Here is a 23,796-nt window from a genome sequence, read left to right as displayed (position 1 = left end):
TAGTAGAGACAGGGTTTTGCCACGTTGCCCAGTCTGGTCTCAAACTTGTGAGCTTAAGCAATCTGCCCACCCCAGCCTCCCAAAGTGCTGGGAATCACAGGCATGAGCCATTGCATCCAGCCTGGTTATTTCTTTATGGTTTGTTTCTCTGCTGAGATTTCCAATATGTTTATTCATTTAAATTATGTTTTATTTTACATCCTTAGGTATAATTAAAATAACTGCCTTAAAATCTTTGCTAATTACAATATATGAAGCATTCTGTGGTTGGTCTCTAGTGACTGTCTTTTTCTTAGAATGCTGGTCACATTTTCCTGTTTCTTCTTATGTCTAGTAACTTGGAGTTGTATCCTGGACATGGTCAGTGAATGATAAATTGGAGAAACTCTGAACTCTGTTATATTCTTCTCAAGAGTATTAATTTTTGTTTTAGTAGACAGATAACTTGGCAGAACTCAAACTCCATTCTCTACCCCCTCTATGTTGGGCAGTAGCTGAAATCTTTGTTCCATTCTTTTAGCCATGTATGGGCTTCTCAGGTTCTGCCCTGCACAGGGATCGCGCAGGAGTCAGCCAGATTTTCAAGCAGATTTTATATTCACAAACTGGGGCTCCTCCTCTATGGCTCTCTCCTTTCTAGAATCTTCTCCCTCACATTCCAGCTGTGGTTGCTCCAAACTCTGACTCTTAATACATAACCTGTATAATTATGAGTCCGTGAGCATTAGCTACCCTGTGCAAGGCTTGCTGGAGCCCATCCTCAGGTAAAGAGTCATAAGAAATGGAAAAACTCACCCAATGTCTTTCTTTTCCTCTAAATTTGATTCCTTTCCATCTTCTGCCTACTTTGGTCCCTTCTCAATGCCTTCATATTTTATATATACATATATTTTGTTCAGAGTTTATAAGCATTACTTGTGGAATGTGGAATGGTTGGTCTGATACATGCTACTCTCCCATTAATAGAAGTAGAACCTCTTTTTTTTTTTTTTTTTTTTTTTTGAGACAGAGTCTCACTCTTGTTGCTCAGGCTGGAGTACAATGGCGTGATCTCGGTTCACTACAACCTCCCGGGTTCAAGCAATTCTCCCACCTCAGTCTTCCAGGTAGCTAGGATTACATGTGTCCGCCACCACGCCTGGCTAATTTTTTGTATTTTTAGTAGAGATGGGCTTTCACCATGTTGGCCAGGCTGGTCTTGAACTTCTGAGCTCAAGTGATCCACCTGCCTTGGCCTCCCAAAGTGCTGGGATTACAGGTGTGAACCACCACACCCGGCCAGAACCTTATTTTTTTAACCAAGAAAAATCTGCTCCATATTTAGATATTTGTATCATATTTATATATTTAAATCAACCTGATTGCTCCAGGTTATCATGTTATACTTTGGGGTTTTTTGTTTTTGTTTTTAATCTTTTAGAGATAAACTTTTTGGAAGGAAGACTATGTTCCCCCTCATGTTGTGGTGGTCTTTTCTAACTTCTCTGCTGAAAAAAGTAACAAGGCAACCTCTTCTCCAGAACCTCCACACTAATAGGACTTTTGCTTGTTCTGACTTACCCTTCAATTCTATTCCTGTGGATAAGTGAGTAGAAACATTATAGACTTGGAATTTTTTTTCCAAGGTTAAGGACATTGCTGGGAACATTTCCAAGCATCATGTTCAATTATTCTCTTTTTATTGATGAGGATTTTGTCCAGCGTTTTTCTGGAGGTTTGAACAGTAAGTTTCTGAGTTAAGGGGATTTGAGTTCACATACAGTGTCATAATCTGAAAGGAAAAAGGATTGTCGTTCTGGGACATACGCCAGAGGAGCTGGTAAACACTGCAGAGGGACCCAACCAGGCCACATAGTCAACTTAGTCAAGAAGCCTTTATGTGCCAAACTATGCTGGTCTCGGGGAAAAGACATGAGAGTATACTACAAATGGCTTTTATAAAACAGTTTTCTTAAGATATAATTTACATATCAAATTATATATGTTTTAACAATGAATAATATCTGAATGAATTAATAAAGAGCTCTTTAAACAACTCTCTCAGTAACTACTCAATTGCAGATAAAGAGGGAAATGGTGCCTTATCTCCTCCTCCCAAGTACAATTATTGGAGATGCCCTTGTACATATTCAAAGCTGTCTGTGATGGCATCAACATGGGTGAGTTTCAAGCCTAGAATCATGAGTTTAAAAATGAAAAGAATAGAGATTCAGCACTCAAGGAACTCATTTTGGAAGCTGTCTTTCATCAAGCCTTCTTGAGATGAGAAGAAATCATCTCTGCTTTTTTTCTGGTCAAATCTATATACAGCAGATATATACAGCAGTTATTTCTTTCTCTAACTCCAGCAGCTAAATTCCAGACCTAATCATTAATTTTCTCCATTGGCTATGCCTTTTTCTTGATATCTGGTCTTAATAACAGGGCTACAAGAGACAAAGGCGGTCACACATGGTTGAATTCTCCATCATCAAACTACTGTTTATTTTAGAGTTTGCAAAAGAGAGGCATTTATCACATGGAACATTTGAAAAGTAACAAAATAAAATCTTACCAGATTTGGCAATCTGTAATTCACTTTTTTTTTTTTCTGTTTTTGGAGATGGAGTCTCACTCTGTCGCTCAGGCTGGAGTGCAGTGGCATGATCTCGGCTCACCGCAACCTCCGCCTCCCAGGTTCCAGCAATTCTCCTGCCTCAACCTCCCAAGTAGCTGGGATTACAGGTGCCAGCCACCACACCCAGCTAATTTTTGTATTTTTAGTAGAGATGAGGTTTCACCATGTTGGCCAGGCTGGTCTTGAACTCCCGACCTCAGGTGATCTGCTCGCCTCAGCCTCCCAAAGTGCTAGGATTACAGGCACGAGCCACCATGCCCAGCTTTAAGTCACTTCCAATAATAATTATTCCTCATTATGTAGCTTAAATGTTTCCTTCTCCTTAACAACTTTCCTAACCCTGTTCACCTCACTCCCTGGCTCAGGCACCATTTTCTGTGCTCCCTGTGCATATTTACATTATATTACTTATGACATTACATAAAAAGTGCCTATTTACTTACCTCTCTTCCCCATTGGACAATCTGCTTCTTGAGGATATGCTCTGTCTCTCACTTAACTTTGTATGTTGGCCCTTAGGTCAGTACCTGGAATAAAATAGATACTCAGTACATACTTGTTGAATAAATAAATGAATACAAGACACAACTAACATAGGAACATTAACTAACATGCTAAGCAAACAGGCCATGTCCACAAAAATTTCAAGGGAAGATTTTAGAAGCAAATATGATTTTACGTCTCTGAAACTGACTTTCTTTCTCTTGTAATTTGTACTTGCAATTAAAATTTGTACCTGGACTTTTAAAAGACATTTCTGTGATAAGTCATGATGACTATGGCATTTGTCATCTTTTAACAGATTAGAAATGCAAGACTTGTCCCTTAAAGGAAATCATTTTTGAACTGTGGCTTCTTCATAGGAAAAAGGATTCTACTAAAATCTTTAGAAATGTAAGAGAAAATATTTAGTCTAGTAACCCTTTCTCTAATTATTCATAATGTGCTACATAATCAACTCTATTCATTTCTCTCTCAGAATATTGTCACTGATTAGAAAAGAGAGAGGTTGAGGCCAGGCACAGTGGCTCACAGCTGTAATCCCAGCACTTTGGGAAGTGGAAGTGAGAGGATCGTTTGAGCCCAGGAGGAGACCAGCCTGGGCAACATAGTGAGACTCCATCTCTATTTAAAAAAAATTTTTTTAAGAGGGGTTGGAATGTATTAGTGGGAACCTGTTTAACTTACTATGAGGTTAATATTGGATACTTAGTTCTGATAATTAGCTGGTCTCGGTTATTACATCTCACTTTTCCTCATAGCAGTGCCATTCGTAAGTTATGTTTTGCTTTAGACTCTGGGGAAAAATATACTTCTGATCATCCAGCAAACCTTTATCCACTGTCACCATGTCAATGTAAAACCAGTGTTAGCAGCAGGGCCGAGAAACTGGGTTTTTAATAGTAGTGGTAGTGGTTGGGCCAATAGATATGGCCCGAAAATAGGATTGTTTTCCTTTCTGGAAAGAACTTAACCCCATCCTTTCACTTCCCAAAAGGTTTACCTTTTAAAAGTGAGATGCTGGTTTTTGTCCCAGAATAGTAAGCCAACCACTTCCCACTCAATTTCCCAGCAGATAATTCTGTATTACCAGCACGTTCTGCGGAGGAAATTCAGTTTCTGGGTAGAAAGGGGAGTCCTCTAGGGAAATGGGAAGGAAAGAAGTGAGATAAGAAAAATTTTTCTTTTTTTCTCTTTTTCTTTTTATTAAATATGGACAGGGACTCACTATGTTGCCCAGACTGGTCTCGAACTCCTAGGCTCAGGGGATCCTCCCTCCTTGGCCTCCTAAAGTCCTGGGATTACAGGTATGAGTGACCATGCCCTGCCAGGTTTGTTTGTTTGTTTGTTTGTTTGTTTGTTTGTTTGTGATGGAGCCTCACTCTGTCACCCAGGCTGGAGTGCAGTGGCACGATCTTAGCTCACTGCAACTTCCACCTCTAGGGTTCAAGCGATTCTCCTGCCTCAGCCTCCAGAGTAGCTGGAACTGCAGGTGCATGCCACTATGCCAAGCCAATTTTTGTATTTTTAGGAGAGAGAGGGTTTCACTGTGTTGGCCAGGCTGGTCTTGAGCTCCTGACCTCAAGTGATCCGCCTGCCTCACCTTCCAGATTACTGGGATTACAGGCATAAACCGCCGCACCTGGGCCAAGTTTTTTTTCCATTTTCTTTTTGTTTGTTTGTTTGTTTGTTTTTAAGGAAATGCTGATGGAAGAAACAAATGAACTTGTATATGTTGGCAAGTAAAAAAGAAAGCAACAGGTCAGGTGCAGTGGCTCACACCTCTAATCCCAGCACTTTGGTAGGCCAAGAAGGGTGGATTACTTGAGTTCAGGAGTGCAAAACCAGCCTGAGCAACATGGCAAAACTCCATCTCTACCACAAATACAAAAATTAGCTGGGTGTGGTGGCACATGCCTGTAGTCCCAGCTATTTGGGGGACTAAGACAGGAGGATCCCTTGAACTCAGGAGGTCAAGGCTACAGTGAGCTATGACCATGCCACAGCACCCCAGCCTAGGTGACAAAGGGAGACCCTGAGGTCCTGTCTCAAAAAAAAAAAAAAAAAAAAAAGAAGGCAACAAAGAGAAGGAGAAGAAATTAGACAATAGGTATTATGTTACATAAACTGTTTAAAGATAAAGGAAAGACTTTTTTTTTCAATTCTCCCCACCATTAGAAGATGTATAATGTAGGGGTTCTGTAGCAATGGTATCTAGCTCAGGTGCCAGGCCATCTTAGGCTAAAATCCTCACTCTGTTGGGAGGCCAAGGCCGGCAGTTCACTTGACAGGAGTTTGAGACTAGCCTGGGCAACATGGTGAAACCGTGTCTCTATTAAAAATGCAAAAATTGGCCAGGCGTGGTTGTCCATGGCTATAATCCCAGCTCCTAGAGAGGCTGAGGCATGAGAATCGCTTGAACCCAGGAGGCACAGGTTGCAGTGAGCTGAGATCATGCCACTGCACTCCAGCCTGGGTGACAGAGGGAGACATGGTCTCAGAATAATAAATAAATAAATAAATAAATAAATAAATAAATAAATAAATCCTCACTCTGCCATTTGCTAGGCTTCCCAGAGCCTCAATTTCTTCATTTGTAAATGGGGTGATAATAATAGTTTCTACTTTAAAGTGTTTTTTGTTGTTGTTGTCATTTTTTTTTTTTGAGATGGAGTCTCGCTCTGTTGCCCAGGCTGGAGTACAGTCGCACAATCTCGGCTCACTGCACCCTCCGCCTCTGGAGTTCAAAAGATTTTTCTGCCTCAGCTTCTTGAGTAGCTGGGACTACAGGCATGCATCACTACACCCGGCTAATTTTTGTATTTTTAGTAGAGACAGGGTTTCACCATGTTGGCCAGGCTGGTCTCGAACTCCTGACCTCAAGTGATCTGCCCACCTCAACCTCCCAAAGTGCTGGGATTACAGGCGTCAGGCACCATGCCCGGCCTGAAGTGTTGTTTTAAGGATTAAATGATATAATGTACATGATGATATTTGCAAGTATTCAACAAATATTGGCCATTATTATTGTTTTTAGGTATTCTGCCATATGGTCCTTAAACATTGGTAGTCCCCTTTTTATTTCATTTCCTTGGAAGTGAAAAGACTGTAAAGGAAGAGGCATAAATCCATGAACTGAAGTTTCTTGAGAATAAGGACCGTATCTAATTTATTATTGTATTTCCAGTTTCTAGCATAGTGCTTAGCACACAGACAGTAAATATTTGTTAAGGAAATGGAAGAACCACTAATATAAAACATAGCTTTGATTGTAAGTGTTATGGTTGAATTGTGTCCCCTCAAATTCCTATGTTGAAGTTCTAGCCCCCAGTACTTCAGAATGTGACCTTGTTTGGAAACAGTTATTGATATAATTAAGGTAAGTTCATGCTAGAATAGGATGCGCCCCTAATCTAATACGAATGGTGTTTTTATTAATTTTATTTATTTATTTGTTTTTGGGATGGAGTCTCACTCTGTCGCCCAGGCTGAAGTACAGTGGCATTATCTCAGCTCACCACTACCTCTGCCTCACGGGTTCAAGCAATTCTTGTGCCCCAGCCTCCCGAGTAGCTGGGATTACAGGCATGTGCTGCCACGCCCAGCTAATTTTTGTATTTTTAGCAGAGACGGGGTTTTGCAATGTTGGTCAGGCTGGTCTCAAACTCCCAACCTCAGGTGATCCACCTGCCTCGGCCTCCCAAAGTGTTGGGATTACAGGTGTGAGCCACCGCCACCGGCCTGCTGTTTTTATTAAAAGGGGAAATTTGGGGACAAACATGCACACTAGGGAGAATGCCATGTGAAGATGGAGGCAGAAGGTAACGCATTTGCAAGCCAAGAGATGGGAAAGATTGTCAACAAAGCACAAGGAGCCAAGGGAGAGGCATGAAACAAAGTCTTTCTCGCAGCCCTCAGAAGAAACAAACCCTGTCAACACCTGGATCTTGAACTTCTAGCCTCCAAAACTATGAGACAAACTATTTCTGTTGTTTAAGCCACCCAGTGTGTGATACTTTGTTATGGCAACCCTACCAAACTAAGACAGCAAGTCAGTACTGTCATCATCTTCATAGGCTGTCATTTTGACTGGTTTAAATCTAGTCTGAAAGAGAAGGTTTCATCTATATTATTTTATATAAGCAGGCATTATTCAAACCAAACAAAAGCAAGCACAAAGTGAAAATGCTCTTTGGTTAGGCACAATTCTGAAAGGTTATCTAAGTAAGTTTTTTGGGGACCAGCATCATATTACTAAGTTCTGTGCCAGGAACATGCTTAATTCCTGATATAAATGCTAAATTTGTAGCTACAGTAAGCAGACTGAGAACAACAACAGAACAAGTTTTCATTGTTTAATTTTCCTCAAGTCAAAATTCTGTAACCACCTTTAATACTATTACAAAAACATTGTAACAGGTTTACAGGGCAGTTAACACAAGTAAACAAAGCTTCTGATTATGGCAGTATTTCCTTTTAATTCTTAAGAATAACAGACTATAAGAAATGTCTGTTCATATCCTTTGCCCACTTTTTGATGGGGTTGTTTTTTTCTTGTAAATTTGTTTGATTTCTTTGAAGGTTCTGGATATTAGCCCTTTGTCAGATGAGTAGATTGCAAAAATTTTCTCCCATTCTGTAGGTTGCCTGTTCACTCTGATGGTAGTTTCTTTTGCTGTGCAGAAGCTCTTCAGTTTAATTAGATCCCATTTGTCAATTTTGGCTTTTATTAGACATTCATACAGCCAACAGACACATGAAAAAATGCTCATCATCGCTGGCCATCAGAGAAATGCAAATCAAAACCACAATGAGATACCATCTCACACCAGTTAGAATGGCAATCATTAAAAAGTCAGGAAACAACAGGTGCTGGAGAGGATGTGGAGAAATAGGAACACTTTTACACTGTTGGTGGGATTGTAAACTAGTTCAACCATTATGGAAAACAGTATGGCGATTCCTCAAGGATCTAGAACTTGATGTACCATATGACCCAGCCATCCCATTACTGGGTATATACCCAAAGGATTATAAATCATGCTGCTATAAAGACACATGCACACGTATGTTTATTGCGGCACTATTCACAATAGCAAAGACTTGGAATCAACCCAAATGTCCATCAGTGACAGACTGGATTAAGAAAATGTGGCACATATACACCATGGAATACTATGCAGCCATAAAAAAGGATGAGTTTGTGTCCTTTGTAGGGACATGGATGCGGCTGGAGACCATCATTCTTAGCAAACTATCACAAGAACAGAAAACCAAACACCGCATGTTCTCACTCATAGGTGGGAACTGAACAATGAGATCACTTGGACTCGGGAAGGGGGACATCACACACCGGGGCCTATCATGGGGAGGGGGGAGGGGGGAGGGGGGAGGGATTGCATTGGGAGTTATACCTGATGTAAATGACGAGTTGATGGGTGCTGACGAGTTGATGGGTGAAGCACACCAACATGGCACAAGTGTACATATGTAACAAACCTGCACGTTATGCACATGTACCCTAGAACTTAATGTATTTTAAAAAAAAAAAAACAACAAATAATATCTTAAAAAAAAAAAGAATAACAGACTATAAATGTAACAATAAACTATAAAGGGCTGGGCACGGTGGTTCACACCTGTAATCCTAGCACTTTGGGAGACTGAGGTGGGTGGATCACCTGAGGTCAGGAGTTCAAGACCAGCTTGGCCAACATGGTGAAACCCCATCTCTACTAATACAAAAATTAGCCAGGCATGGTGGTGGGCACCTGTAGTCCAGCTGCTCGGGAGGCTAAGGCAGGAGAATCGCTTGAACTCAGGAGGCAGAGGTTGCAGTGAGCCGAGATGGAGCCACTGCACTCTAGCCCAGGTGACAGAGCCAGACTCCATCTTGGGAAAAAAAAAAAAAAAAAAAAACTATAAAGAACAGACCAACTTCTTTGACTTAATCCTTTTTTTGCATCGAATCGCATTTGAATTAAGCAGATGCTTGGGTAGAGCATTATATAGGTTTGATACTGATATGAAATTAGAAAAGTTAAATTATTTTCATGAATATTCTAACTTCGAGGGGCATAATGCCAAAGAGTGTCCAGCAAGTGGTTATCTATAGAAGACAGTCAATAGGTACTGAATGAATGAACGAAAAAGATGAATGGATTAAGAGAGCAGATTACTTTAGAAAAAACTGTGTTACCTAGGAGTAATTAACAGGAATTTTTGTGGAGTAATAATTGTCCTGGAATCATGTTTGTTATTTCCATCCTTTTTAGGGCAAACTAGAAGACTCAAAGAGATAGCCAGTCAGAAAGAACATAAGAAACTTAAGAGAACATCTGGTTAGAGATGCATTACTAAATTCAGCACTAATTCTATAGAGTCTATCATCGTTGAAAAATCATCAAACCGTTAATGCTAGAAAGGTAGAATATTCCAGCCCAATGCAGCCAATAGATTGCTGAAACAAACACAGTGGCACAGTGTGGCTTCCTTAATACCTAAGAGACCTGCAGAGCTAGTTAGACAATAAGTTTCTGAGATTTAAAACAAGTCTTACCATGAATAGAAACTCATAATGAATGATGGATTTCCGCGTTGTAGAACTCTTTAGCATCAGAAAAAGATTCAAAGTTTCTGAGAAGATTCACTTTGCAAATATTTTAGCACAATTACTCATTATATTAGCATTCTTGTCTATCATAGAAAAAAAATGTGTTATTTAAAACCCAGAATGACTATAGCAGCTTCATTCTTCTAAGGTGGAGTGGCTGAATTCATATCAGCATTCTTGTCTATCATAGAAAAAAAATGTGTTATTTAAAACCCAGAATGACTATAGCAGCTTCATTCTTCTAAGGTGGAGTGGCTGAATTCATATCAATGGGAAAATTCCTCTCTATGTTGTTTCTTTCCATTTGCAGAGGCAGGTAGAAGAAGAAGAAAACAGAGATTGAAATTTCAAAGTTTGGTTTTTTTTATTTGCTTTTTGTTTGTTTGTTTGTTTTGAGACAGAGCCTCACTCTGTCATCCAGGCTGGAATGCAGTGGCACAGTCTCAGTTCACTGTAGCCTCTGCCTCCCACATTAAAGCAATTCTCGTGCCTCAATCTCCCGAGTAGCTGGGATTACAGGCATGCGCCACCACACCTGGCTAATTTTTGTATTTTTAGTAGACATGAGGTTTCACGATGTTGGTCAAGTTGATCTCAAACTCCTGGCCTCAAATGATCTGCCCACCTTTGCCTTCCAAAGTGCTGGGATTATAGGCGTGAGCCACTGTGCCGGGTCTAAATTTCAAAGTTTCTGCCAATAATTCTGTGCCCCAGAAAAGTAAGACCCAAAGTAGATGTCCTCTAATTTAGCAGAGCATGTGATGAGTTTTCGTTTTTGTTTTTGTTTTGTTTGTTTGTTTGTTTGTTTGAGAAGGAGTCTCTCTCTGCCGCCCAGGCTGGAGTGCAGTGGTGCGATCTCGGCTCACTGCAAGCTCTGCCTCCCGGGTTCACTCCGTTCTCCTCACTCAGCCTCCCGAGTAGCTGGGACTACAGGTGCTCCCCGCCATGCCGGGCTAATTTTTTGTATTGTTAGCCAGGATGGTCTTGATCTCCTGACCTCGTGATCCACCCGCCTCAGCCTCCCAAAGTGCTGGGATTACAGGCGTGAGCCACCATGCCCGGCTCAGGTGATGAGTTTTGATATGCAAAAGTAAACCAGAGTCCCTAAGTAGGTGGAAAACTAAATTAATTAGAAAATTAAGCAGTGGGAATTGTGTTGAAGTGCTTTTTCCTGAAGATATTAGCCTGCAGAATGAAACCAGAGATTGCTGACCATGGAAGATGACCAGTAAAAAATTCCAGTAGATGGATTTGCTGAGGATGTCAAAAACAAGAATATCTAATGATTCATTTTTAAGATGTTTCACCAGAGTAATATAAAATCTATTCCCTCAGTCTGAATCTTCAGTAAAATTTAACACACACAAAGTTTAGTGTGTATTATGGGAGTGGATTTTTTTAAAAAATAAATTGAGATAAAGAAGTCATGTTCCACAGCTGGATCTGCACAGTGTTCAAGAGTTCAGTATCAGGAAGTTGGATTTTGAGGAAGTCATTCTGAGGAAATTCAAATATATATCGGGAGGATATTAGATCTTCCAACTGTGAGATGAGGGTTAACTCAGTTTTTGATATGTTCAAGGGCAGCATCTATCAATTAAGATGACTTTGGTTGCAAGTAACAGAAAACGTTAATTCAACTTGACTTAAAGAATCAGAGAGTTTAATATCTACATAACAGGAAATATGGAGGAAGGGTTGATTGACGTCAGGGACACAGGTTCTTTCAATATGTTCCTGTGACATTTCCAGCTAAGAGCAAAATGGCTATAGCTGTGCCTGCCAACACATCCACATAGAACATCCAGAGGAAGGAAAGAGGCCATTTACTAACATCTCCTTTTGAAAAATGTGGAAACCTTTTCAAGAAGCAACTCAACAGAGTTTCTTACACACCTAATTGGCCAGAGCTATATCATATGCCTGCCATTAAAACATTCTTTTGGCAAGAGGGATTGCTCCTATTCTGAAACACCTTAATTAGCTTAGACCAATCAGGATTTACTTCTTCGTGTCACCTTTACTTTTTAGTGTCACAAGGGGGATAAGTCGAAACCTAACAAAATCAGGGCTTTAGGTATGCAGTGTGACCTCCACTGACATTTGAGTCTCAAGGAAAACAATACATTGTAGGATGATTGTGTTAATATATATGTGAAATATTATGTATCTTAGAGGAGTTTGGGAAAGCATTTATGTAAACTACTTGGATTGGACAACTTAAAATAATATTAAGGCTAGTTTGATTAGATATAATCATAAATAATGGTTTCAGTGGTTTCTTTTCAACAGAAAACTTCTTGTACTTATATGAAAATAAGAGAAGCGGAGCCACAGAGTTGATTTTTCCCTAGTATAAAGGAGTTAGAACACATTTAAAATGTGTTCAGTTTAAGATATCACATTTTATGAAAACTGACAAAACTAGAATGTGTCAAAGAAATCATATACTATGAGGATTAGAAAAATAAGCTGGGAATGTTTAACTTGGGAAAAAAGTGTTTGGAAGAATATAACAGAATCTTCATTTGCTTGAAGAGTTGGTGTGCAGAATAGAATATAGACTTATTCTGAGTAGTTCCAAAGGTTAGAAGAAGGACAAATGTCTGGAAATTCCAGTGAGATGCTCTTCAGTTCAAAATAACATAGCCCTATCTAAAATAATTAAAGCTGCCCCTGAGCTTTCTCACAAAATATTGATTTCCCCATTGGAGATTTTGAAGAGGACCCTATATGGCCATCTAGCAGCAATGTTGTTGAGAGATTCTTGCTTTGGGTGGGAAACCAGACCAGGTCAAAGTGACTTTGTAAGCATGGTCTGCAACCTACTATGAGGTAGGTTGTGGTTAACCTATGAGATGTGATGGTTAATTTTATGTGTCATCTTGACTGAGCCATAAAGTGCCCAAATAGTTGGTTGAATATTATTCTGGGTGTGTCTGTGAGGTTGGTGCTGGATGAGATTAACATTTGAATCAGAAGACTGAATAAAGCAAGTTGTCCTATCTACTATGGGTAGCCCTTGTCCAAACAGTTGAAGGCCTGAATAGAACAAAAGACGGACCCTCCCTCAAGTGAGAGGGAACTTCTGTCTGACTGCTTTGAACTGGGACATTAATCTTTTCTTCTTCCAGTCTTGAATTGAAACATTGGCTGTTTTGGGGTCTTGAGCCAGCTGTTTTTCAGAGTGGAACTTACACCATCAGCTGTCCTGGTCCTCAGGCGCTCAGGCTCAGACAAACTACACATTGGCTCTCCTGGGTCTCCAGCTCATTCCCTACAGATCTTGGGACTTCTCAGCCTCAATTATTGCATGAGTCAATCTTTTTTTTTTTCCTCTCTCTCTGTTGGTTCTGTTTCTTTGCAGAACACTATGACATGGGCTGAGAACTTCTCCCAAAGCAAGTTCTTATAGGTAAACTGAGTATGTTCTCTAGATTATCCTTTTTACTTCCTGCTGGGCTTTGAGAATGACTAGAATTATGGTTCTGCTTCAATTTTTATGGTTTTGTTCATCATCACAGAGTTCTTTTTCCTAGAAAATTGAAACAGGTAAGCTACAGGGTCTTTTGCCCTATCCCCAAGAATCACGGTAAACAATTTTTTTTTTTTTTTAAAGAAATTCTCTCAAGAAAACCACTTCAAAAGTCTCCTACAACTTTAAAATCTCATTATTACATTTACTTATTGCTTCCAATTGTTTTTCTTCCTTTGGGACTTCTAGCTGTACTTTTTGTGCTCAAAAAAATAAAAGATAAAGTTTAAGCACAAAGAATCAGAAGTAGACTAGAAGGAACAGAGTTACAGATTGTATTTTTAAACAACAATAAAATGGTTATTTTTAAATAACCATTTCAAAAATATAGAGACATTTGGGATTTTGACTTCAAGTTTCATTTAATGAAATTTAGCAAATAAAAGAATGCTAGTATATTAAACACCTACGTGTAGTTAAATTTTTAGTTTAACATTGAGGAACCTCATGTACATTCAAAAGGAACAGATAATTCTAATCTCATTCTCTTTGACAGTGATTAGTTTGTGGCTCATAGCAAGAACAAAGGAGAAAATGAAACTATTATTCTGTGCTTTATAAATCTACTCCACCCTGATGACTTCTGCTGAGCATGGAGGTGGAACCGGTGAATAGTGGTACACAGATAACATTCCAGTTGCTATATTTGTGCACACACACAAGGGTGTGCCCACAATTTTCTATCTAGGTTCAAGGGCAAATTAGAAGATTCCAGACTTAATACCAAAAAAGCACTATAAAAATCAAAATCCAAGATAGCATTATGTAGTACTTATGAGAAGCCATACGGAATGAACTATTGAATAAGTTAAAATCCAAATTTCATCAAATTGTATAACTGCAGAATATAATCATTTAGTAAACTGTATTGAGCTTTAAAAATATGTACTTTCTTGTTTCAGGGTGATTTGCATAGAGTTGCCTACTGTCATTATTTTAAGTTTGAGTCTTTCAGTAGAAAAATAAAATTTTTATTCCTTTCTAAAATGTTGGTATTTATACCAGTGCAAATTGACTCTAGTGGTTTGCTTTCTATCAACAATTACGTGACATATCCAATTTCTTCTCAGCCTCATGCTCTATGAAAATGTCAAGTATTCTCTGTATCATGGGCTATACTGTCTTCAATGCTTCTCTGTTATCTTCCATATCTCCAAATTATGAGGTTTACTTAATGTCATAGTTTTTCCTTTCTTTGGGATTGTCAGGATCCTCTCCTTTATTCACTGTGGTCAATAGAATAATGTTCGTTGCCCTCCCCAATGTTGTCTATGTCCTACTCCCTGGAACCTGAGACTATGTTAGATTATATAGGGAAGGAATGAATGTTGGAAATGGAATTAAGGTTGACAATCAGCTGGCTTTAAAATAGGAAGTTATCCTGGATTATCCTATAATCACAAGAATACTTAAAAGTGGAAGAGGGAATTGGAGAACCAGAGAAATGGCAGTATGGGAAGGGCTTGGCCTGGTATTGCTGGGTTTGAAGGTGAAGGAAGGAGGCCATGAGCCAAAGAAATCAGGCAGCCTCTAGGCTACACCCTGCTGACACTGATCTGAGCCCAGTAAGATTCATGTTGGACTTTTGAATTCAATAAAGAACTCTAAGATAATACACTTTTTGTTGTTTTAAGTCATTAAGTTTGTGGTAATTGATCACAGCAGCAATAGAAAACTAATATATTTGGTTTTTGTTGTTATTGTTTGTTTGCTTTTCAAGATGTAGTCTCACTCTGTTGCCCAGGCGGGAGTGCAATGACGAAACCTTGGCTCACTGAAATCTCTGCCTCCCGGGTTCAAGCAATTCTCCTGCCTCAGCCTCCCGAGTAGCTGGGACTATAGGCGCGTGCCACCATGCCTGGCTAATTTTTGTATTTTTAGTGGAGACGGGGTTTTACCATGTTCCCCAGGTTGGTCCCAAACTCCTGACCTCATGTGATCCACCTGCCTCGGCCTCCCAAAGTGTTGGGATTACAGGAGTGAGCCAGGGTGCCTGGACCTAATATATTTGTTTTGTTTTTGGCCTTTCCTCTGCACTGATTCCTTTTCTGTTGAAATCCTTAATAGCCTTCAGGCCAAATCCAAGGATCATAGAACATGTTCACCCTCCCTTGACTCCTTTATTTCTGTCAAAAAAAATTAATTAAGGAAACCACTGAATAACCCTGAAATCAACAAAGGTGCCATTGTTATAAAGGTATAAAGGTATGCAACTTTTAAAAATTGACTTAGAAACAAGGACATAAGTGAAATGCCATTTGCCTATAGTTCTAAAGCCTTTCAATAATTTCTTTAATGCCTGTAAAATATTCAGCACAGTACCCTAGGGAAGTTAAAAATTGGGACAATACATATGGCAAAGTTCTTGGGAATACACAGAAGGCACCTGCGTTGATCAAGTGACTGCTGACAAGAGAAGACATAGGGATTGAGAGAGACAGGAAGTGAAGAGCAGATGGAGCAGGAGATAGAGAAAGTTTAAGGGATGATTTCTGAGAAAGAAGAAAAAGAAAAGGATAGAAAACAAAGAGAGGAAGAGAATGTGGCAAAGATAAGATCTCTCAGGAGATCTGGTCTCTTGACCATAATAACCACCGAACAAGTATTTACAGAATGACTGATTTGAGGGACTGTGATTTCTTCCAAGAGGAAAGCCAGGAAATTAGCTAATTCTATTTAACATACATTTTAGACATGATTAGAGTCTAAACAAAATTTTACATTTTCTAGGATTTCATTCTATATTACAGAAGTTTATTAATTATGTATGAATTCTCAGTAACTACTGATAAGGGATCTACCAATGCTTTCCTTCAGAAAGCATTCAGATTTGGAGTGTAAACAAATGCTTTTAATTACTCTTTCACTCATTACATAAAAGACTTTGGGCTTGTAACTGAAGAAGTTATATAATTAAAACAACCAATACTCATTCTGACTATTATTTGATTGTCAGAAATACTGAGTCAGTGTTCATTTTATACCAAAGTCAAGCCTGACATGAGCTTAATAATTAAGTCAGATTTAAAAATCCTTCCCATCACTGTAGAACATATAGACAATTTCAGTCCAGTATGTCAGAAATCTCGCTTTGAGAAAAGCTGTCACCTTTTCTATGTACTCCGGCCCTCCAGCCCCTTTAATGTGCTATCCAAGAAAGCAGTGAAGGAGAATCACAGGATCTAATTGTGCTATAGACGGGGAGAATAACCAGGCCAGAGATCGGGAGGACTGGAGGCCCCCAGGGGAAGAGCTGCGGGAAAAGGGAGACCCCATAGATAATGTGATGAAATATTTGGAAAGCATTAGGAACATCTGGGTAGAAAATTAGATAAGTGAAACAATAAGGCAGATACCAAAGCCAAACAAAAATCTTTAAAAGGAAATGCAGTCATACTTCTCTATTAAGCCGTGGAGTGAATCATATTTACATCACCATCATGTGGGAACACTGTTATTATTTTATCAGAAAGTAATGATGTTATCAAACTGGGAGAATGGGGAAAGTTGGGAGGGTTGTAACAGAGACAAATCTTCGTTATACGTTTATCAGAAAATAATGATGTTATCGAATTGGGAGAATGGGGAAACTTGTGGGGACAGTGATAACAGAGCCAAATCTCTGTCTGTCCAATTGTCTATCAAAACAGGAAATCAACGGATTGGAGCCTACTGGGCTTGAGAGGCCCGCTGAGGAGCCCGGAGGTTGAGATGCAACTACGGCCGCACTCCCTCCGGGTCGCCGGCCACACGGCGAGCGGGGCGACGCCGAAGCAGCCCACGGAGCGGAGGCGACGCTGCTGAGCCCGGTTCCCCAAAGCGGCCACGCCACTCCCCGCTTCCCTGCCCGGCTCCGGGCCCCAGGCCCGCCGCTTCAGACGCAGACCCCACCGCGACCCTGCAGCAGCCTGCCCCGCCTGGCCGCCAGAGGCACCTTCCAACTCCGAAGCACGTTTTTCAATACATAATAGAATCATTATCAGAGGTGGACACATTTAGAAGTTGTTCTTAATCAGAAGGCAGCTTGTGCTTAGGAAAACCAGCCTCAGTCCTCAGCACTCAGCACCCAGTGCTCCAGGTTTCTCCTGAGTGAAGATGGACCAGCCCCCCTTGGCCCTCCGGCAAGCTGGAACAGTATGTACACGTCTCTTTAACTATGAAGAGAAGATTTGGGAGGAGTATGAGCAAATCCTCAATACCAAACTAGCAGAGCAACACGAGTCGTTTGTGAAATTCACACATGATCAGATTATGTGACCATGTGGGACAAGCCCAACAAACTATGTGTCTTGAAGCTTTTTGTTGCAGATCTTGGTATCAGGTTTGACCTCAAGGCATGGTTGCTGTACATTTTTTGCAACTGTTTGATATCACATTTCAGCTCCAATTTTGCATCCTGAGAACACTCCAATGTTTCTGCAGGTCCATTTTATACGACTTGAAAGACCTTAAAGCTTTCTGGTTGCCATAAGTATGTCTTTCTCTTCTGTTCATCCAATAAATAGCCATACCCTACTGTGACAGAGTTTTCCAAACAAAAACCTGGAGCAGCAGTTTAGCAAAACACGCCTTTAGCAGCACTCAACAAATGGAGTTTCCCCAAGCACAGTTCTGTAAGAGAAATGTGTGTGAGAGTGTGTCTGTAAGTGTATTTCAGATTATGGTTTGTTTGTATTGTGCAGATTTTTTTGATCTTGGGCATTCTGGCTGTGGATTTGATGCAGAAAATTATGGTTAAAAACATTTGGTCTACAGAAAAACTTTAATTTTTTGTGACTATATAAATTGTAACAGTGGATTGTTTTATGTGTAGGTATTATTGTTAAATACAGGGACTGTTTCCAGGCGCAAAATAGGAATCATAAATCAGGATGCAGCCTGGATACATAGGCTCATATCTATAATCCCAGCACTTTGGGAGGAGGCCAAGCTGGGCGGATCACTTGAGGAGAGCTGGAGACCAGCCTGGCCAACATGGAGAAACTCTGTCTATACTAAAAATACAAAAATTAGCTGGACATGGTGGCAAGTGCCTGTAATCCCAACTTCTTGGGAGACTGAGGCAGGAGAATCACTTGACCCAGGGAGGCAGAGGTTGCAGTGAGCCCATATTGTGCCACTGCACTCCAGCCTGGGTGACAGAGTAAGACCCCATCTCAAAAAAAAAAAAAAAAAAAGAAAAAAAAAGAAAGAAAAAGTGAGGACAGCCATTGCCTGTGGTTATGGCAATACAGTGAAAGTCTGTTGTCTTAGATATACAAATATATAGTGAGAAATTAGAACAAGCTGGAGACCGGCGTTTGACACATGGACTCTGCCTAGCTGTGTTAGAAAAATATTTCTAACCAAGCCTTAAAATTCCCAAATGGAGTTGGTGCTTACCTCATTCACACAATCAAAGAGTTCACTGGGTCCTGAACCTCTAAAGGGAAAAGGTCTCCCCTGGAGCAGGAGTATCAGGGTTTGCTCGGGGGCATAACACAGGTGAGTGCTGGGCTGAGACAGGCTCCAATGGCACTGCTAGTTGCAGGAGCACTTTACCTTTGTATCAGTTATTAAAAACAAAATTTGAATCCTTTGGTTAGGTTCCCCGAAATTATTTTGAGGTAGCCATGTTTAAGTGCTTGAGCTTTTGTGTTGGCAACCCCCTGCCCAAGGTTGCTAATAGGGTATTCTGCCCCTTGTTTCCATGGCTGAGGCACAGAAAGTAGCCTCTTTTGTGAGGAGTTGGGAGTTAAGTGTACATTTATTTTTTTACCGTGATTTGTTCAGGACCACATTTTACAAGATACCTTGTTTTATTATTGTTTCTGGAAAGTCCTATTCATATTAATTTATTTGAATATAGAACATAGTTTTTTGTTTTTTTTTTTTAATGAGGGCTTATGTTGAAAAATTCTGAGCTTAATTCAAATGTATGTCAATACCTTCCCACATAAGGTAATAGTCAAAGACAGATGTTCCGATCAAATGGCTTAGAAATAGTCCTGGAATATTCACATTCAAAGATCCCTTATTAATGAATGTCTTTAACTTAAATCTACCCAATAATTGCAACATGGGCCTTTGTACATTTTCATTATATGGTATTAACAAGCTTCACTGCAAACAAATAAATTACTTAAGTTATTTGTTTACCTTGCCTTCTTAAAAAAACAGGAAGTCAACAGATAACTTCTAAAATTGATAAAATAGGCTGGGCGTCATGGTGCATCCCTGCAGTCCCAGTGCTATGGGAGTTCAAGGTAGGTGGATTGCTTGAACCCAGGAGTTTGAGACCAGCCTGGGCAACATGGCTAAACTTCGTCTCTACAAAAAGTACAAAAAATTAACCAGATGTGGTGGTGTGTACCGGCAGTTCCAGGTACTTGGGAGGCTAAGATGGGAGGACTGCTTGAGTCCGGGAGGTGGAGGTTGCAGTGAGCCAAGATGGCACCACTACACTCCATCCTGGGCAACAGAGACCGACCCTGTCTCAAAAATAAAATAACACTGGTAAAATAAGAAATGACCATGTAAGCCTATTATTGAGAAGGATGAAGATAAATACTAGAAGAAACAGATACAAAAGCCAAAAATACTTGCCTTGGAGAGAGGGATTTTTCAATATTATTTGATTTTTTAATTTATGTGCATCAATGCTGAACAATGAATACCCTCACCTAAAGACGTTTATGTCCTAAACCCCAGAACTTGTGAATATATTACTTTAAAGGCAAAAGGATTTGGCACATGTGATTAAGTTAAGGATTTTGAGATGGGGAAATTCTCCCGGATCATTTGGTAAACTCAACGTAATCACAAGAGACCTTCTATGAGGCAGACAGGACAGTCAGAGTTGGAAAGGAGATACGATGATGGAAGCAGAAGACGGAGTGATGAGACTGCTGGCTTTGGAGATGGAAGAGGGCCACAAGTCAAGGACTGAGCAGCCTCTAGAAGCTGGAAGAAGCGAAGAATAGTATTCTCCCCTAGAGCAGTGGTCCCCAACCTTTTTGGCATCAGGAACTGGTTTTGTGGAAGACAATTTTTCCATGGACGGGTGGGTAGTGGGGATAGTTTTGGGATGAAACTGTTCCGCCTTAGATCATCAGGCATTAATTAGTTACATTCTCACAAGGAGTGCACAATTTAGATCCCTCACATGCCCAGTTCACGATAGGGTTTTGCTCCTATGAGAATCTAATGCCACTGCTAAACTGATGGAAGGTGGAGCTCAGGTGGTAATCCTGGCTAGCCCACTGCTCACTTCCTGCTATACCATCTGGTTCCTAACAGGCCACAGACTTATACGGGTTCATGGCCCAGGGGGTTGGGGACCCCTGCCCTAGAGCCTTCAGAAGGAACACAGTCATGCCAATCCATTTTAGACTTTGGCCTCTACAGCTGTAAAATAAAACTTTTTTTGTTGTTGTTTTAAACCACTAAATTTGTGTTAATCTACTATAGCAGCAATAGGTGACATATTTAGAAAATAAAACCACCAGTTGTAGAATGTTAAATAAGAAAAATAAAACATGGTAAGACATGAATTATAGAAAACATGCCATCTGCTGACAGAGTAATTCAAAATGAAGGAATAATCTGAATTAGAAAGGGATGACAATTTCAATATATTCATCACGGTTTTGTGAATACTCATGATGCATTAGGACAAAGTTAGGTAACTTAGTTAGTCCCTTGTGAGTCAATGCGTAACCACATTCCAGTATTATTTACCACATATACTTTTTCTTATTCCCACCTCCCTTTTCTTCTTTCCCATTCCTCTGTGTATCATCTCTGTTCCTGTCACCAATATTCTGTTGGGGTAGCCACCTGGCTCGCATTACAATGATTCTGTCATATCCTGGAATTGTCCCTGTATCAGTCAGAGCTCTCCAGACACAGATACATAGCTATAGCTATAGCTATAGCTGTCTAGATTTATTTTAATGAATTGATTCACATAATTGTGAAGACTGGCAAATTCAAAATCCATAGATCCACAGGGCAGGTTGGAAGCTCTGCAGGAGTTGACACTGCAATCTTGAGGCAGAGTTTCTTCTTCTCCAGGAAACCTCCGTTTTTGCTTATGAGGCCTTCAACTGATTGGATGAGGTCGACCTACACTATTGTGGGTATTCTCCTTTACTTAAAGTGAACTGATTGCAGGTGTTAACCACATATGCAAAATGCCTTCACGTCCATACTTAGAGTTTGATTAAATAGCTGGTTACCACAGCCCAGTCAAGTTGATGCATAAAATTAACCATCACCTGCCCTTTGAGGGGTGGGTGGCAAGCATCGTGGTTGTGCCCCGTGACTCTGTCTCCTGGCTCATAGATCACTAGTCTAAGAGTGGACACATGACTCCCACCAAACCATTCAGAGCCCCAACCCAGGATTTACTAAGGAAACTGGAAAAACAAAACCAAAAGACATCTAGCCCTCTCTGGTGTGGTGGCAGCCATGAGGTATGAGGACTGGGAGATATCAGTGACCATATGGACAGTCAGTCATTCTGAAATGGAGGAGACTGAAGCAAACCTACAGAAACAGAGACAAGATTTGGAGGAAGAGTCCTAGTTCCAGTTATCACTGAGGCCCAGATATACTCCCGCATTTTCAGTTGTTGAATTTTTTTCAGTTGTATGATCTGCTGTCTTATGATTCCCCTCCCCACCCCCTTTTGATTAACAAACAGTGTCTTGCTCCAATGCCCAGGCTGGAGTGCAGTGGTGCAGTCATAGCTCACTGTAACCTTCAACTCCTAAGCTCAACCAGTCTCTCATGCCTCAACCTCCTGAGTAGCTGGGAGTACAGCTGCGGGTCCTCCTGCTTGGCTATTTTTTTTTTTTTTTTTTTTTTAAATAAATGAGGCCAGGCACTGTGGCTCACACCTGTTATCCCATCACTTTAGGAGGCCAAGGTGGGCGGATCACTTGAGGTCAGGAGTTCGAGATCAGCCTGGCCAACATGATGACACTCCATCTCCACTAAAAATACGAAAATGACTTGGGCATAGGGGCGTGCGCCTGTGGTCCCAGCTACTCAGGAGGTTGAGGCAGGAGAATTGTTTGCACCCAGGAGGTGGAAGTTGCAGTGAGCCGAGATCGCACCACTGCACTCCAGCCTGGGTGACAGCGTGAGACTCCGTCTCAAAAACAAAAACAAAACAGGTTGTGCTATGTTGCCTAGGCTAGTCTCAAATTCCTGGCCTTAAGCAATCCTCCCACTTAGCCTCCCAAAGTGCTGGAATTATAGGCATGAGCCACCACACTGGTCTTTTATTCCCTTTTTAAATTTGAAGGGATATTTTTCTCATCATCCCTTAGCTAGATAGAGCTGGTTTTATGTCACCTGCAAGCAAAAGAGTCTCAACTAAGAGGGTATGATATCATTGGGTTATATACAAATGTTTATGTTTCCCTCTCCTTCCAGATATATGGTTTGATTATCCACTTTGAATAGGCATGACATGTGGCTTGCTTTGTCAATGAATTATGAATGCAAGTATGTCACTTTAATGGCCAGTGCAAGATTTGCCATGTTCTATGTACCTGGCAGTCACCTGCAGTGACTGTGAAAACACATGTCACTTGGTGCCTCCAACAGGTAGGTTCTTAGGTAACAGTGAAAAGGAGAGAATCCTAGCAAACTGTACATGTTACATGAGCAAGCAATAAGCTTTTGTGATGGTAAGCCACTGAAGTTTTGAAATTTTCTGCTACTGCAGTGTAACCTAGCTTGATTAACACATAGGGCACTTGCCTTCATAATATTTTCCCATGATTCATTTTAAAAGAATTAATATTGAGCCAATATGGGGGTAATAACAGTACACAAAACAGAGTTCTTGCCCTCCTAGTAAAAACGACAAACAAGCCATTCCAGACCATCCTAAGATTAATGGAAGTATTAAAGTAGCTTAGGCAGAGAAGTTAGCATATTTGTCTCCCAAATCACAATGGTTGCACAGTGAAGACTGAGTTTAGAGCAGGAAAAGTCTGAACCCATTAATCTATGCTGCAATAATAGTAAGGAGGTAATAATGGCTTGGATTAGCGAAGTGGTGGTAGAAGCAGAGTGAAATGAATGATATTGAGATATAATGAGGAGGAAGATTTAGCACATCCTGGTAAATGAGTGGATGTGTAAGAAGTAGAGAGAAAATTCAAAGCAAACATTTAGATTTCTGGCTTTGCTCATTTGGCTATCATCAGTCAGTCTGGACATGCCTAGTTGGAGCTGGGTACCTACAAAACACTCAAAGAGATATCAGATAGGGAATTAAATATATAGGCTTCAAGCTTAGGAGTGACCTCACAGCTAGAAGTAACCAATATATAGAAAGTAAAGCCACAGGTATATAAAACCATGGGTTTAGATGAGATCATCCAAAAAGAATGTGGAGACTAGACTACATTGATAAGAGCCTTAGAATTCCTTGGAGTGGCAATATTTAAGCAAAGACAGAAGCATGCAAAGGACAACGAAACAGGCATGGTATCACAGAAGCCAAGAGAAAAGATTGTTTCAAAAAGGAAA

General features: G+C 40.4%; 1 protein-coding gene across 1 annotated transcript in view; it reads left to right on the top strand.

The window, feature by feature from the left end:
* Window positions 1–17,382, top strand: part of YAE1 (YAE1 maturation factor of ABCE1) — a 46,881-nt gene extending 29,499 nt beyond the window's left edge. The window contains 3 exon segments of the mRNA XM_007981552.3: window positions 16,917–17,050; window positions 17,053–17,134; window positions 17,136–17,382. Of these exon segments, the coding sequence (XP_007979743.3) occupies window positions 16,917–17,050; window positions 17,053–17,134; window positions 17,136–17,265 (346 nt within the window). The 3' untranslated portion in view covers window positions 17,266–17,382.
* The last annotated feature ends 6,414 nt before the right edge of the window (window positions 17,383–23,796 follow it).

This window comes from Chlorocebus sabaeus, chromosome 21 (assembly GCF_047675955.1).
Source record: "Chlorocebus sabaeus isolate Y175 chromosome 21, mChlSab1.0.hap1, whole genome shotgun sequence".
Lineage (NCBI taxonomy): Eukaryota > Metazoa > Chordata > Mammalia > Primates > Cercopithecidae > Chlorocebus > Chlorocebus sabaeus.
Note: the sequence above shows the minus strand (reverse complement) of the source record. Positions and strands in the feature narration are given on the sequence as shown.